The following is a 14,724-nucleotide window of genomic DNA, read 5'->3' as shown; positions in this document are numbered from 1 at the left end:
TTGCTGCCGGGAGCGTGGCTGGGAGATCTGTGCGATGGACGCCCCGCTCACCTTTTTGGCGTTCCACAGCAAGTCCGCCTGGGCTGTCACCTTCCGGGGGTCACTGAAATCCGCGTCGGACAGCAGCAGGCGTATGTCCTCGGGCAGCTGCTCCAGGAATGCCTGCTCAAACATGAGGGAGGGTGTGTGTCCGTCGGCGAGAGACAACATCTCATTCATTAAAGCCGATGGAGGTCTGTCGCCCAAGCCATCCAGGTGCAGTAAACGGGCAGCCCGCTCGCGCCGTGAGAGTCCGAAAGTCCTGAGGAGCAGGGCTTTGAATTCCGTGTACTTGCCGTCTGCCGGGGGCGACTGTACGAACTCCGCGACCTGGGCCGCTGTGTCCTGGTCGAGGGAGCTCACCACGTAGTAGTAGCGGGTGTCTTCTGAGGTGATCTGGCGAACGTGGAATTGGGCTTCGGCTTGCTGGAACCATAGGTTCGGGCGCTGTGTCCAGAAACCCGGCAGTTTCAACGAAACTGCATGAACAGAGGCGGCGTCGGTCATTTCTGGTCCAAAAATCGTTTGGACTGTCGGGGTCACCAATTGTAGCGGTGTGCTACACGCAGTGCTAAAATTACGACACGGAGTCGGTAACTGCAGTCGAAGGAAAAACTTTATTCGAAATCCTCAGCCTCACTTTTAAGCCTCCCTCAACCTGCCCCCCCCCCCCCATGGCGCAGAGGCTCCAAAGCTCTGTGCTCGCAAACCCCTGTAGGCTATCTCATTGTGAGCTGGTTCGGATGTGCCAGGAAATGGGTCGCCACAAATTGTCCTGTAGTTTGGCTAGGTTAAATCAGCGACTGCTGGGCAGCGAGGCTTGAAGGGTTGAAAGTGCCTATTTTGTGCTGTACATCAGTAAGTAAATAGATAATAGAAATACGGAGGGGTATGTAACAAGGAAGGGTTGGATTGATCATGCAGTATGTTGGTAAAACATCATTGGGTTGAAGGGCCGGTACCATGCAGTGGTGCTCTGTGTTCTATTTATTACATTCTTTCTGAGCTACAATATCAACGTTATTTAGAAGTAATGCCGGAGGTAGTTTTTCTTATTAAACACCGTTTGGTGAGTGTGTGGAACACCCTGCCAGCAGTGGTTGAAGAGGCAAATACATTGGGGATATTTAAGGATCTCTTATATAGGCATATGGATGAGGGAAAAATGGAGGGTTATGTCGGAAGGAAGACTGATCTTGGAGTTGGTTTAAAAAGTTAGCACAACATCTTGGGCTAAAGGGCCTGGGCTGTGCTGTTATGTACAGGTGTCTCCCCCCTACCTCCCCAAAGATAGAGCATTCCTGCGAAACCTTTCTTAAGCTGAAATGGCGTAAAGTGAAGAACCATTAATTTACATGGGAAAAATTTTTGTAAATGCGTAAACAGGTGACTAATGTAGGTCTTTTGTAAAAGCGAAGTGGTGTAAAGCGAACATTCGTAAAGCGGGGGGCACCTGTACTATGTAAATTGTGCAAATAATAACAAATGGAAAGTAAAAAGATTTAAGAAGAAAGGAAAGTAAATGTGAGGTGTGAAATCCTTGAAAGTGAGAGGGCAGTTTGTGGAATCAGTTCAGCATGGAGGTGAGTGAAGTTATCTGCACTGGTTCAGGAGCCTGATGGTTGAGGGGTGATTTCTGTTCCTGAACCTGGTGGTGTGGGACCTGCTGCCCGATGGCAGGAGGGAGAAGAGAGCGTGGCCTGGATGGTGGGGGTCCTTGATAATGGATGCTGCTTTCCCGTGTCAGCACTCCTTGTCAATGTGCTCAGTGACAGGAAGGGCTTGCTTTCTCCAACACTAGTAAAATCAAAACAATATGCACCAATCTATCTTGTGAACCATTACACATTCAAATAAATACAAGACCCTACGCACTAATGTGGGTGTAAAGCGCAGGTTCAAATCAAATCAAATTTAATTATCATTCAACCATACATGGATACAGCCGAATGAGACAGCGTTCCTCTGGGGCCAAGATGTAAAACACATTCAAAATAGTGAGAAAGAGGGGGAAAAAAAACATAGTCACACAAGAAAAGACATTTTTAGTCCAAGACCCTGAGCGATTAGTCCCACAAATTGATGGTTTCTGGCAACCCAGCCTGTAATTCCACCAGTTGAGCACTGGAGGGCAGCACTGATGGAGAAGCCACCCCAATGAACACCACCACGCTACACTGCCTCCAGCATCTCCTCATTCGGACAGCAGGTGCAGGGAAGCCCAACCTTTTTTATGTCATGGACCAATACCATTAGGCAGGGGGTCTACGGACCCCGAGATGGAAATCCCCGGTCTAAAGGAAGCTCTGATTCGGATACCTGGAAGTGAGGCACGTTGAGGGTGGTTGCTAAAGGAATCGGGATTGGGTTCCGTAAGCAGGTAGGTTATCTGCGTAATGAAATAGGCTTTTTTCCACTGAGGTAGGTCGAGACTGGAACTCGAGCTCATATATGAAGGATGAAAGGTGGAATATTTAAGAGAAACCTCAGGGGAGGCTTCTTCTCTCAGAGGGTGGTGAGAGTGTGGAATGAGTTGCCAGTGGAAGTGGGTGGATGCGGGTTCGATTTCAACATTTATGAGAAGTTTGGGTAAGTACACCTTAAGCACTTGGCCACGTGCCTAGTGATCTAGTTCAAGCCTCAGCTAAGGCAGCGTGTTGTGTCCTTGAGCAAGGCACTTAACCACCCATTTCTCTGCAACGACACCGGTGCCAAGCTGTATGGGTCCTAATGCCCTTCCCTTGGACAACATTGGTGGCGTGGAGAGGGGAGACTTGTAGCATGGGCAACTGCCGGTCTTCCATACAACCCTGCCCAGGCCTGCGCCCTGGAAACTTTCCAAGGTGCAAATCCATGGTCTCTCGAGAGTAATGGATGCCTATTGGATAAGTACATGGATGGGAAGGGTTCGGAGGACTATGACCCTGGTGCAGGTTGATGGGAGTAGGCAGAATAGTAGTTTGGCATGGATTAGATGGGCTGAAGGGCCTTTGTGTTGCAGTGCTCTGTGGGTAGAAAGCTGACACTGGACTATAGCTGGGATATTGCATCCACCAGACCGAATGGCTTGAAGGGGGTACGGGCCTGGAGTTTCATTGGTTCAATGGTTCCAAGGAGGTGGGGGGGGGGGAGATCTCAGAAAAGTGGGGGAATGCTCTTTTGGGAAGAGGGTTGATAAATTTGAGTTTGATGGTTTTGTAGAAGGAGACCCTCTCCATCCATGCTAGTATCCCTCATGTAATACCATGAGCTCTGATCTTAGCAGCCTGCTCAGGGCCTGTATCTGCTGGAGTTGAGCAGAGGCTGGGGGAGGCGCGAGGAGGGGGAAAGGAAAATTTCCATGAGATGGACATGGATAGGGTGTTTCTCATGGTGGGAGAGTCTAGTGCTCCTGGGCATACCCTCAGAACAGAAGGAAGTCTCTATGGAACAGACATGAGCAGGATGTTCTTTAGCTTGTGTGGTCAGTCTGTAGAATTCATTGCCACAGACAGCTGTAAAGGCCAAGTCATTGGGTACACTTAAAATGGAGATTGACAAGTTCTTAAATAGTAAAGGTGCTACGGGAAGAAGGCAGGAGAATGTGGTAGAGAGGGGATAATAAGTCAGCCATGATGGAATGGTGGAGCAGAGTCAATGGGCTGAATGGCCTAATTCTACTCCCCAATCTCATGGGTTTGTAGAGGGAAGACACTGCTGCTCCTGGGATTAAAATACAAAGGGAACATGAACCCCTTCGAGTAGTGACGATCCGTAACTTGCCTAAAGACACAGTGGAATTTGGATTCAGATTCCGTCGTGCTCCTTCAGGCAAGTCCCAGGTCTTTGCCCAAGTGTAATATAAAGGTTTTCAGAAAGGGTGGGGCCAGAATATGAGGGAAAATTTGTGGAGTGCAGAATGAGCGTTGTGGGATGGACTCTGGCAAGTGCTGTTCTTCTCTCCCATGACTGTGCCAGGGTGTTCCCCACCACGAACGGCCTGTGTTCGTGTATCCTGCAGTACCTTCCTGAAAGCCTGTCATCCCTTCTGAATGAGTGCGTCCTTCAGGTGGCTCAGTTCCCCTACCCCACTCTCCAAGGGCCAGTGGACATTGGCCTTCCTGAGACCAGCCCCATGGGCCAGTAACCAATTCTCCTGGAGCACGTGATGGCCATGGGGTCAAATTAAAATAATCTGTCCATTCCCTCTCTGTTCATGTTCGTCAAAATGCTTTAATATTGCTATCCTATCTGTTTTCAACGCCTCCCTTCCAGGCCCTACCACTTTTTTTTAGTAATGTTTTGCCCATATATCCTTTTGGAGTCACTGAGCAAAAACAGGCCCTTCAGCCCATCTAGTCTATTCCATCCTGATCATTTGTCTAGTCCTATCTACCTGCTCCCTGACCATACTCTTGACCGCTCCCATTGATGAGCCTATCCAAACTTCTCTTCAATGTTACAATTGAACCTGTGTTTCCCACTTCTACTGGCAGCTTGTTTCACTCTTCAAAGTTCAAAGTAAATTTTATTATCAGGGTACATAGATGTCACTACATACAACCCTGAGATTCACTTTCCTGCAGGCATACTCAGCAAATCTATAGGATAGTAACTACAACAGGATCAGTGAAAGATCAACCGGAGTGCAGAAGGCAACAAACTGTGCAAATGCAAATATAAACTAATAGCAACAAATAATGAGAACTTGAGGTAACAAGATTAGGAGTCCTTAAAGTGAGATCATTGGTCGTGGAAACACAAGGAAACCTGCAGACGCTGGAAATTGAAGCAACACACAAAATGCTGGTGGAACACAGCAGGCCAGGCAGCATCTATAGGGAGAAGCACTGTCGTCGTTTTGGGCCGAGACCCTTTGTCAGGATTAACTAAAAGAAAAGATAGTAAGATAGTTGGCTGTGGGAACATTTCAATGATGGGTGAAGTGGAGTTATCCTCTTTTGTTCAAGGACTGTTGGTTGTGGGGTGGGGTAGTAACAGTTCTTGAATCTGGTGGTGAGAGTCCTGAGGCTCTTGTACCTTCTGCCCAATGGTAGAAACGAGAAAGAGCATGGCCTGGGTGGTGGGGATCTCTGATGATGGATGCTGCTTCCCAATGTCCTCAGTGGTTGGGAGGGCTTTACCCATGATGCACTGGGCCAAATCCCTTTGTAGGATTTTCCATTCAAAGGAGTTGGTGTTTCCATGCCAGGCTGTGAAGCAGCCAGTCAAAATACCTCCACTACACATCTATAGAAGTTACACCACCCTCCAAGTGAAGAAGTTTCACCTTGAATATTTTGCCTTTCACCTCAAACCTGTGACCTCATTCAACCTGAGAGGAGAAAAAGCCTACATGCATTCACCTCAATTTGGTGTACCGTATACAATCTCCCTTCTTTCTCCTACACACCAGGGAATAAAATCCTAACCCATTCAGCCTTTACCTAATACTTGGGACCTGAGTCCTGGTAATATTCTTGTAAATTTTCCCTATGTTCTTTTGAGCTGATTGTTAACTATTTAATCTTCTGCCTGGTGCTTTTTTTTTAAAAAAAAGTAAGTCCTCTGGTATTTGGCAATGACAAAAAGAAACCCTTGCTCTAAGTTTGCCCCTTTTTTTAAATTGTAAAGATCTTGCCTGTTATCTTCCCTGAAGGCTCCTGGGGATTGTCGTGACACTACAGGAAAATAATCCTGTTATGCTTTGTAACTTCAAAACATTAAACTAATTCAAAGGAAGACACAGGAGTTTGAAATATAGGTAGAACTGGTCTTTACTTTGAGCAAGGCGCACACGTATAACGTGGTAGTGCGGTGATGTATGCCATTCGTGTATTTGTACAGATTATTTAAACAAACAAGAAAGCTTAATCAAATAATATATATATTATTTGATTAAGCTTTCAAATATATTCATTATATATAGTGGCCAAAGGCCAACAGGTTAAGAATTTGGTGCCTGATTGACGACTTCAGTATGGTAATTGAAAAGCTTTTGGTGCTGGAGACGGATCCCTGGGAATGGTTGGGTGTATTTAAAGCAGAAGTTTGAAAGGTTCTTGGTTAGTAAGGGCATCAAAGGTTACTCGAGAATGGGGTTGAGAGGGGTAACAAATTGGCTGTGGTCGATTGGTGAACCAGACTTGGGGCAGGCTGTCCTAAATCTACTTCTACAGTACTGTGCAAAGACTTGGGCACCCTAGAGTTTTTAAGAATATGGATTCAGACGTTATGGCCTTCACGGAGACCCGATCTCAACATCATAGAGGCTGCCTGGGATTACCTGGAGAGACAGCAACAAGTGAGCTTTGCAGAAGAACCATGGCACGTTCTCCAAGATGCCAGGGACAACCTACCAGCTGGTTTTCTTATAAAACTGCAAGACAGTATACCTAAGAGAACTGATGCCGTTTTAAAGACAAAGGGTGGTCACAATAAATATTGATTAGTGTTTTTTTACTATATACCGCTCTTGTATTTTTTTTACTATTTAGAAACATTTCATTTGCTTTACAGAATTTTTTTTACATGTACCAAAGACTTTTGTGCTCTATTGTATACTGAGGATAGACTCTTGATTAGTCAGGCCATAAAAGGTTACAGGGAGAAGGCAGGAGAATTGGGACTGAGAGGGAAAATGGATCAGCCATGATGAAATGGCGGAGCAGACTCAATGGGCCAGATGGCCTAATTCTGCTCCTATGTCTTATGGTCTGAAAATCCAGCTCTTTAGGTGGCTCCGTGTTCCTTCTCCACTCCCCAAGGACCACTGATTGACAATGACAACCATTTGGCCTGGACCCTCTTGAGCACAGCCAGATGGATCAGTAACCACTTGTCTTTCAGCACGGGAGGGAGGGCCTGCAGCCCATGGTGCCGACTTAAATCTATCCCATCTCCCAGCGCATGGTCGGTAATCCTTTCCCCTCCCCCTCCCACCCTCTGCAACCTGGTTTGGTTTCCTTCACACTTTTGTCTGCAGTTATGATTAGCCGGACGTTGGGCCCGGAGTTCGGCGGGAGCATAGGGCTGATGTTCTTCCTCGCGAACGTCTGTTCCTGTGCGGTTTATATCCTGGGACTGGTGGAGGCTATTCTGGACGTATTCGGAGAGCTCCCAAACGCAGGTGAGTCCCCCGTGTCACGGGAATACGGAATTGCCTGTTTCGGTGTGACAGAGCATTTGAAGGTGCACTCTGGGTGTGGCCGTTCATCCCATTCTCACCCCCCTCTGAGGACAAGGGAATGTGACCACATTTTGCCGAATTTGGAAATCAGGCCTTCCCCTGCCTACTATGCGATAATCCATGTTGAACAATGACTGGAATTCTTCAACATGCATCTGGAGATCTTTAGGAGAACTGAAAAGACTTTGCCAATAGGTTACAAACCTTAAACTCTTTTGAAAATGTCCTCGATGCCTGGGGATTAGTGCATATGATGGAGCTGGCCGAGTCACTAAAGACAGTCACAAGTTTCCATGGATGTTCTGTGGAGAGCATTTCAACTGGCTGCATCACTGTCTGGTATGGAGGGGCCACGGCATTGGATTGGAAAAAGGTGCAGAAAGTTGAAAACTCGGCCAAGTACTTCATGGGCACTTGCCTCCCCAGCATTCAGGATGGCTTCAAAAGGCCCTACGTTATCCTGGACATATTCTCTTCACATCAGGTACAGGAGCCTGAAGACATACACGCAACATTTTAGGAGCAGGCCTCTGGCCTCCAGCGTCCAGTCTCTAGAATATATAAACCATAAAGTGATTAGTCTGACTCTGCAATCCAAGTACATAGGGCGACATTCCCTTCCATAATCTCCTAGGCAATGGAACAACAACTGCAAAATGCTTTTCTTATCCTGGATCCACCTCCTATTAACTTGGAATTTCTGGTGCCCTGAGCTAAAGCTGAAAGTTAGGTGTGAGAAGGCAGAAGAGGTGGAGCATGTGGGTCTGGAGTTCTGTAGAGTCATAGAACACTACAGCACAAAAACAGGCCCTTTGGCCCATCTAGTCCACTACAAACTAGTCCCATCGGTCATCTGGATCATATCCCTCCACACCCCTCCCATCCACGTACTTATCCAAACTTTTCCTCTAATGTTGAAATCAACCCTGCATCCAACACTCTTGCCTGAGCTGCCATCTTTTGAGGGAAGAGGTTCCTCATGTTTCCCTTTACCATTTCACCTTTCACCCACAACGCATGACCTCTAGTTCTAGTCTCACCCAACCTCAGTGGAAAAAGCCTGCTTGTGTTTACCCTGTCTATACCCCTGATAATTTTGTCTACCTCTTATCAAATCTCCCCTCAATCTCCAATGCTCCAGGGAAAACAATCCCTAACCTGGTCAACCTTTCCTCATAGTTCATGTTTTTGGGTCCTGGCAATACGTCCAGGGAAGTGTTTTAGTGAACCAGTTGCTTTTTACATTTTGGTAGATCTGTGGCGACTTTTAACTGAGAGTTGTTATTTTAATTCCTAATTTCAATTATTTCAGTATAACTTCAGATGTTTTGTGACTTATTTCTGGATCAACAGTCCAATTTTGGCTTCCAGTCCAGTAACCTAACCACTATGCTAGCCTATCTCCCAAGGGTTGCAAAGCTACGTCATGTGGGCTTGATGCGTGTTTAAGATCACATCAACACACCAAATTCCTAATATATGCAAACATTTGTATGGGGTCTTTGTTTAATTTCTGATCCTTGGGGATCTTCTAGGAGTCAAAAATGGCGAGCAGTCTTAATTCCAAGATTTCAGTTTATTTCAGAGTGCAAATGTAATAGAGAGCTGAGACACTGTGCTAAGAGGGTAATACTAAAGCAAAGGAATAAAAGATGGCGCTTCTAAAAAAAAATCTATCACTTTAATAGATAAGGAAAATTCCTTAGATATTGATATATCACTTAATAGGCTACATAATTAAAACAATTACATCACGTGGGTAATGTGCTAACTCTTAGGCAATGAAAAAGGAGACAGGTGATAAACCGTTAGTTTAGCAGTTATACCACTTTCTGCCGGTGAATATGAAAAATATGAGGCTGTTAAAAAGTACAAATCTTACATTAAAAGTATTATTTTTAGAAAAGATGGTGGTTTCCAACATTTATGATGAATAAAGTTGCTCCTTTGAATGGCTTCTTCCTCCTCCAACAAAATAAATAGCTTTGCAATCTTTGAACCCTTGTTCTTCAACTACCCCTTGCAGCAGAAACAGACCATAGAGGTATCCACGTCCTCCCACAGAGCTACCTCTACGATGTCCTCTACGCTTCGAGTATCCTATTGCTCTGCTTGCTAGTCTGCCTGGTCGGGGCCCAGATCTACGCCAGGACCAGCTTCCTGATCTTCCTCATGGTCCACATCGTGCTCATCACCATCTTCATCAGTTTCTTTGCCGTGAGCCCCAAGACCGTTTGGATAGTTAGACAGTCTGGCAACAGCAGCCAGCTCATCCACACCAACTACACGGGCTTCAATCTGGCTACGCTGCAGCGGAACCTTGCGGGTAAGCATCTTTCCTGTCCATCTCCAGACTGGGAACTTCTAACTTAAGTTTCTTCATTCAAAGAGCTGAGTGGCGATGTGAGATAGGAGAAGAATGCTTGCAGGCCATGGTTACACTGCTCTTGGGATATTGGGAGCAATTTTGGGCCCCTCATCTAAGAAGAGATGTTCTGCATTGGAGAGGGTCCAGAGAAAGTTCATGAGAAAGTTGAGTGTTTGATGGCTCTGGGATTGTACTCGCTGGAGTTAGAAGGATAGTCGGAGGAGGGAGGGGATCTCATTGAAACCTATCAGATATTGAAAGGCCGAGATAGAGTGGGCATGCAGAGGATGTTTCCTATAGTGGGGGAATCAAGGACCAGAGGACACAGCCTCAGAATAGAGGGATGCCCCCTTAGATGAAAAGAAATGTCTTTAGCTAGAGGGTGGTGAATCTGTGGAATTCATTGCCGCAGGTGTCTGTGGAGTTCACAATTGGGTATACTTAAAGTGGAGGTTGATGGGTTCTTGATTAGTAAGGGTGTCAAAGGTTGCATGGAGAAGGCAGGAGAGTGGCATTGAGAGGGATAATATATCAGTCATGATAGAATGGTGGAGCAGACTTTATGGGCTGAATGGCCTAATTTTGATCTTTGTCTTAAGGTCTTTCTCACTAGAGGTGTTTGTGATCAGAAGGAGCCAATTGTCATTGTAAGCATCGCTGAAAGGAATAATCAATTAAACAGGAGATTCTGCAGATGCTGGAAATCTAGATCAGCACACACAAAACACTGGGGGAACTCAGCAGGTTGGGCAGGGAGGGAAATAAACCGTTGATGATGCAGCCCAAGACTGTTCATTAAGGCTGGGCTGATAGAAGGTAGGAACGAGCAGTCTGAGGTTCTTTCATTCATTATGTGGCATGTCATTATAACATGGGCAATCGTCGTCTTTTCCAAGACCCTGATTGTTCTTGGCAAATTTTTCTACAGAAGTGGTTTGCCAATGCCACCTTTTGGGCAGTGTCTTTACAAGACGGGTGACCCCAGCCATTATCAATGTCTAATGTCAGTGGTCACATAACCAGGACTTGTGATATTTGTGATGTGCACTGGTTTCTCATACAACCGTCCACCACCTGCTCCCACGGCTTCATGTGACCCTGATCGGGGCTGGGAGGGGGAGTGCTTGTCACCCTTGGGCAAGGTGTAGCACCTGCTTAGCCCCCCCCGATCAGGGTCATGGTCGCATGAGCTGCCAGTGCAGATCACAAGTCCTGGGTATGTGACCGCTGACACCAGGCAGACAATCTCTGAAGAGTATTGATAATGGCTGGGGTCACCTGTCTTATAGTCACTACCCAGAAGAAGGCATTGGCAAACCACTTCCGTTATATATTAAAAAAAAAGAGAAATTGACAAGGACAGCCATGGAATGACCATGGTCACCCACGTCACCGACACGGCACATAATGACTGAACTCGGTGGTATCGGGTGTTCAGAAGTCTCACATCCTTGGGGAGGAAGCTGTTACCCAGCTCCTTGCGCTTGGAATGGATTGATCTCCTTAAGACATTACAACATTTTGAAGAGTATTAGAAATTTAGATTAGATTCGATTCAACTTCATTGTCATTGTGCCGAGTACAGATACAAAGCCAAATGAAATGCAGTTAGCATCTAACCAGAAATGTAAAGAATAGTGTTATTTACAAAATAACTACGAATAAAAAGTAAGTGCTACAGAACACAAATAAAAAACTACTGAGACAGTACAATATGGGTGCAATACTGCTTGGCGCTGTGATGTGAGGTTCAGCAGGGTCACAGCCTCAGGGAAGAAGCTCTTCCTGTGCCTGCTGGTGTGGGAGCGGAGGCTCCTGTAGCACCTACCGGATGGGAGGAGAGTAAAAAGTCCATGGTTAGGGTGAGATGCATCCTTCATAATGCTTTTCGTCCTGCCCAAGCAACGTTTATGGTAGATGTTCTCAAAGGTGGGCAATTGGGTGCCGATAATCCATTTTCACCACCCGCTGGAGTGCTTTGCGGTCCGATACAGGACAATTGCCATACCCCACTGAGATGCAGTTGGTGAGTAGGCTCTCAATGGTACAGCGGTAAAAGTCCATCAGTATCCTGGGACAGAGGTGAGCTTTCTTCATTTAGTTTTGGAAATAACATTTGAACTTATCTGGAAATGCTTAGGAGATCAGGCAGCATCTGTGGAGAGAAATAAACTATCAACGTTTCAGGCTGAGACCATTGTTTCGGGCTGGGAGCCTTCATCAGGACTGGAAAGGGAGGGGTCAGATGCCGGAATAAGAAGATGAGGCGAGGGGGAGGAGTAAAAACTGGCGGGTGATGGTGGGGGAGGAAGATGGGTGGGGGAGAGGTGATGAAGGAAGAAGCTGTAAGGTGATTGGTGGAGGAAGCAAGAGGAGAGACCAAATGGGGATTACTGGGGGGGGGGGTGGTGGGGAACAAAGATATGAGGGAGAAATTAAAGTTCCAAGTAAACTTATTATCAAAGTATCTATATGTCACATTCACTTTCTCGCAGGCACACTCAATAAATGCATAATAGAATAATAACCATATTAGAATCAATGAAAGACCGCACCAATTTGGGCCTTAAACTAATGTGTAAAAGATGACAAATTCTGCAAATTCAAAAAGAAGAAATCATAATAATAATAATAATAATATATAAATAAGCAATAAATACTGAGAGCATAAGATGAAGAGCCCTTTGATTACTGGAAATTAGAGAATTCAGTGTTCATGCCATCAGGTTGGAGGTTGCCCAGAAGGAGTATATTATCTTCAATCTAACCCAGTAATTTTTTTTCCCTCTTTCCAGAGAAGCTGTCTGACTTATTAAGTGTTTCCCAGAAACTACAGTTCTTTGTCTTAGGGAACCTTGGGCAGTAGTTTGGCTATTCTTCTGACCTGGCCACAGAGGAATGGTTTGTGGTGGGAATACTGCCCTGTCCTGCTGCCGGAGTTGGCGTAGGCGATGTGGGACTGGACGGTGACTGGGTGCGGATGTTTCCGGGTGCATCCTTTGAGCAGAATTTGGTTTTGTCTTCCAGATGACTACTCGGTAGACTACACCACTGGTACACTCATGACGTTTGCCACGGTGTTTGCTGTGATGTTTAACGGCTGCACTGGTATAATGGCTGGATCCAACATGTCAGGTAAATACCTTTCGTCTGTGTGTGGTCTCTTCTCTGCCTTCCGCTTTTCACTCAAGTAAGAGCATAGAACATGAAGCAGTACAGGCCCTTCGACCCATTATGTTGTGCTGACCCTTTAACCTACTCCAAGATCAGTCTAGCCCTTCCTCCCTTCCTATGATCAATCACAGCCCTCCATTTTTCTTTCTTCCACGTGCTTATCTAAGAGTCTCTTAAATGTCCCTATCATATCAGCCTCAACCGCAACATTTCGCAGTGTGTTTCACGTATACACCATTACATTGTTTGAATAAAAGAGCTACCTTTGGCATCCTCTCCTTCCTCTAAACAATTTAAAAGTTTTGCCCCCTTGTATTAGCCACTTTCACCCTGGGGGGGGAGAAATCTCTGGCTGCCCACTCTGCCTCAATCAAGTCGCCTAGCATCCTCCTTTGCTCCGAAGAGAAAAGCCCTAGCCAACTTAACCTGTCCTCCAGTAAGGATCAGAAAAACTTTTGGCCCAACTGTGTCAGATTAATTGGCCTCCATCTAGAACCTTGCTCAGGTAGGATTCCTAAACACAAGTGATCCTGCAAAAGCTGGAAATCCAGCACAACACACACAAAAATGCCGGAGGAACTCAGCAGGACAGACAGCATCTGTGGAGAGGAATAAACAGTCAAAGTTTTGGATCAAAACCCCTCATCAGGACTGGAATAAAGAGGGTCTATTTCGGTTATTTGCTGGTGACAAGCGGTGTTCAACGGGGTCAGAATTGGGACCGCTTTTTATGTTATACATCAACAATTTATACATGGAAATGATGGCTTTGTGGCCAAGTTTTCAGATGATATAAAGACAGGCGGAGGGGCAAAGAAGTGGCAGATGGAATGCAGTGTAGGGTGGTGTGCGGTCATGCATTGTGATAGAAGGAATAAAGATGTAGACTTTTTCAAGCAGAGAAAAAAATGTTTAAATATCTGAGGTGCAAAGGGAGTCCTGGTGCAAGATCCCCTAAGGGTTAATTTTCAGGTTGAGTTGGTGGTGAGGAAGGCAAATGCAGTGTTTGTATTCATTTCAAGAGGACTAGAATATAAGGGCAAGGATGTAATGTGGAGGGTTTATAAGGCATTGGTCAGACTGCACTTGGGGTATTGCAAACACCTTTGGGTTCCTTGTATCGGTAAAGATGTGCTGACATTAGAGAGAGTCCAGAGGAGGTTCATGAGAAGGATTCTAGGAGTGAAAGGGTTAACGCTTGGTGGCTCTGGGCCTGTACTTGCTGGGGTTCAGAAAAATGAGGGGAGAGTCTCATTGAAGACTATTGAACATTGAAAGGCCAAGACAATCTGGAAGTGGGGAAGATGTTTCCTATAGTGGGTGAATCTAGGATCACAGGACACAAGCTCAGAATAGAGCAATGTCCATTTAGCCAGTGGGTATCTTCTTTCTTCTACCCACTACACCATCTCTGGCAGCATTTAAGGCTTTCTTCATCATCAGTAGAGCCTGTGAGTGGTGAATCTGTTGTCACTGGCAGCTGTGGGGGCCAAGTCATTTAGTATATTTAAAGCAGAGGTTGATAGGTTCTTGATTAGTCAGGATGTCAAAGTTTATGGGGAGAAGACTGGAAAATGGGATTGAGAGGGATAATATATTAGTCATGATGGTGTGGTGATCCTCTTTCTGCACAGGCGAACTGGCTCACAAATAGCCAGCACGCGGGGGGAGACTTTGGTAATGCACCTCGGACATCATTTCTGCCCGGAGAGGGCAGGCGCTAGGGATTAAATGCCAGCACCGCAAAGTTTGAATAAACTGGTTTCGAAGCGACTTACCGACTGTGTCGTTATTTCAGCGCTGTGTGTAGCACATCGCTACATTGGTGAGCCCGATGGTCCAAACGGGATTTGGACCAAGGATGACCGACTCTTCATCTGTTCATGTAGTTTTGCTAAAACTGCCGACTTTCTGGAGGCTGCGACCACGCATGTGGTTTAGCCAAGCAGAAGCCCAGTTCCAGATTCGGCAGATA

General features: G+C 46.0%; 1 protein-coding gene across 2 annotated transcripts in view; it reads left to right on the top strand.

The window, feature by feature from the left end:
• The window catches only part of slc12a9 (solute carrier family 12 member 9), a 122,330-nt gene that overhangs the window by 66,230 nt on the left and 41,376 nt on the right, over nucleotides 1-14,724 (top strand). For both annotated transcript variants that reach the window (XM_059973871.1, XM_059973870.1), the window contains exons 3-5: nucleotides 7,004-7,147; nucleotides 9,234-9,533; nucleotides 12,603-12,710. In XM_059973871.1, the coding sequence (XP_059829854.1) occupies nucleotides 7,004-7,147; nucleotides 9,234-9,533; nucleotides 12,603-12,710 (552 nt within the window). The remainder of the gene's footprint in view (nucleotides 1-7,003; nucleotides 7,148-9,233; nucleotides 9,534-12,602; nucleotides 12,711-14,724) is intronic.

The sequence above is a fragment of the Hypanus sabinus genome, chromosome 7 (assembly GCF_030144855.1).
Source record: "Hypanus sabinus isolate sHypSab1 chromosome 7, sHypSab1.hap1, whole genome shotgun sequence".
NCBI classification, from domain to species: Eukaryota; Metazoa; Chordata; class Chondrichthyes; order Myliobatiformes; family Dasyatidae; genus Hypanus; species Hypanus sabinus.
The sequence above is the reverse complement of the archived record's forward strand: the minus strand, read 5'-3'. Positions and strand labels throughout refer to the sequence as shown.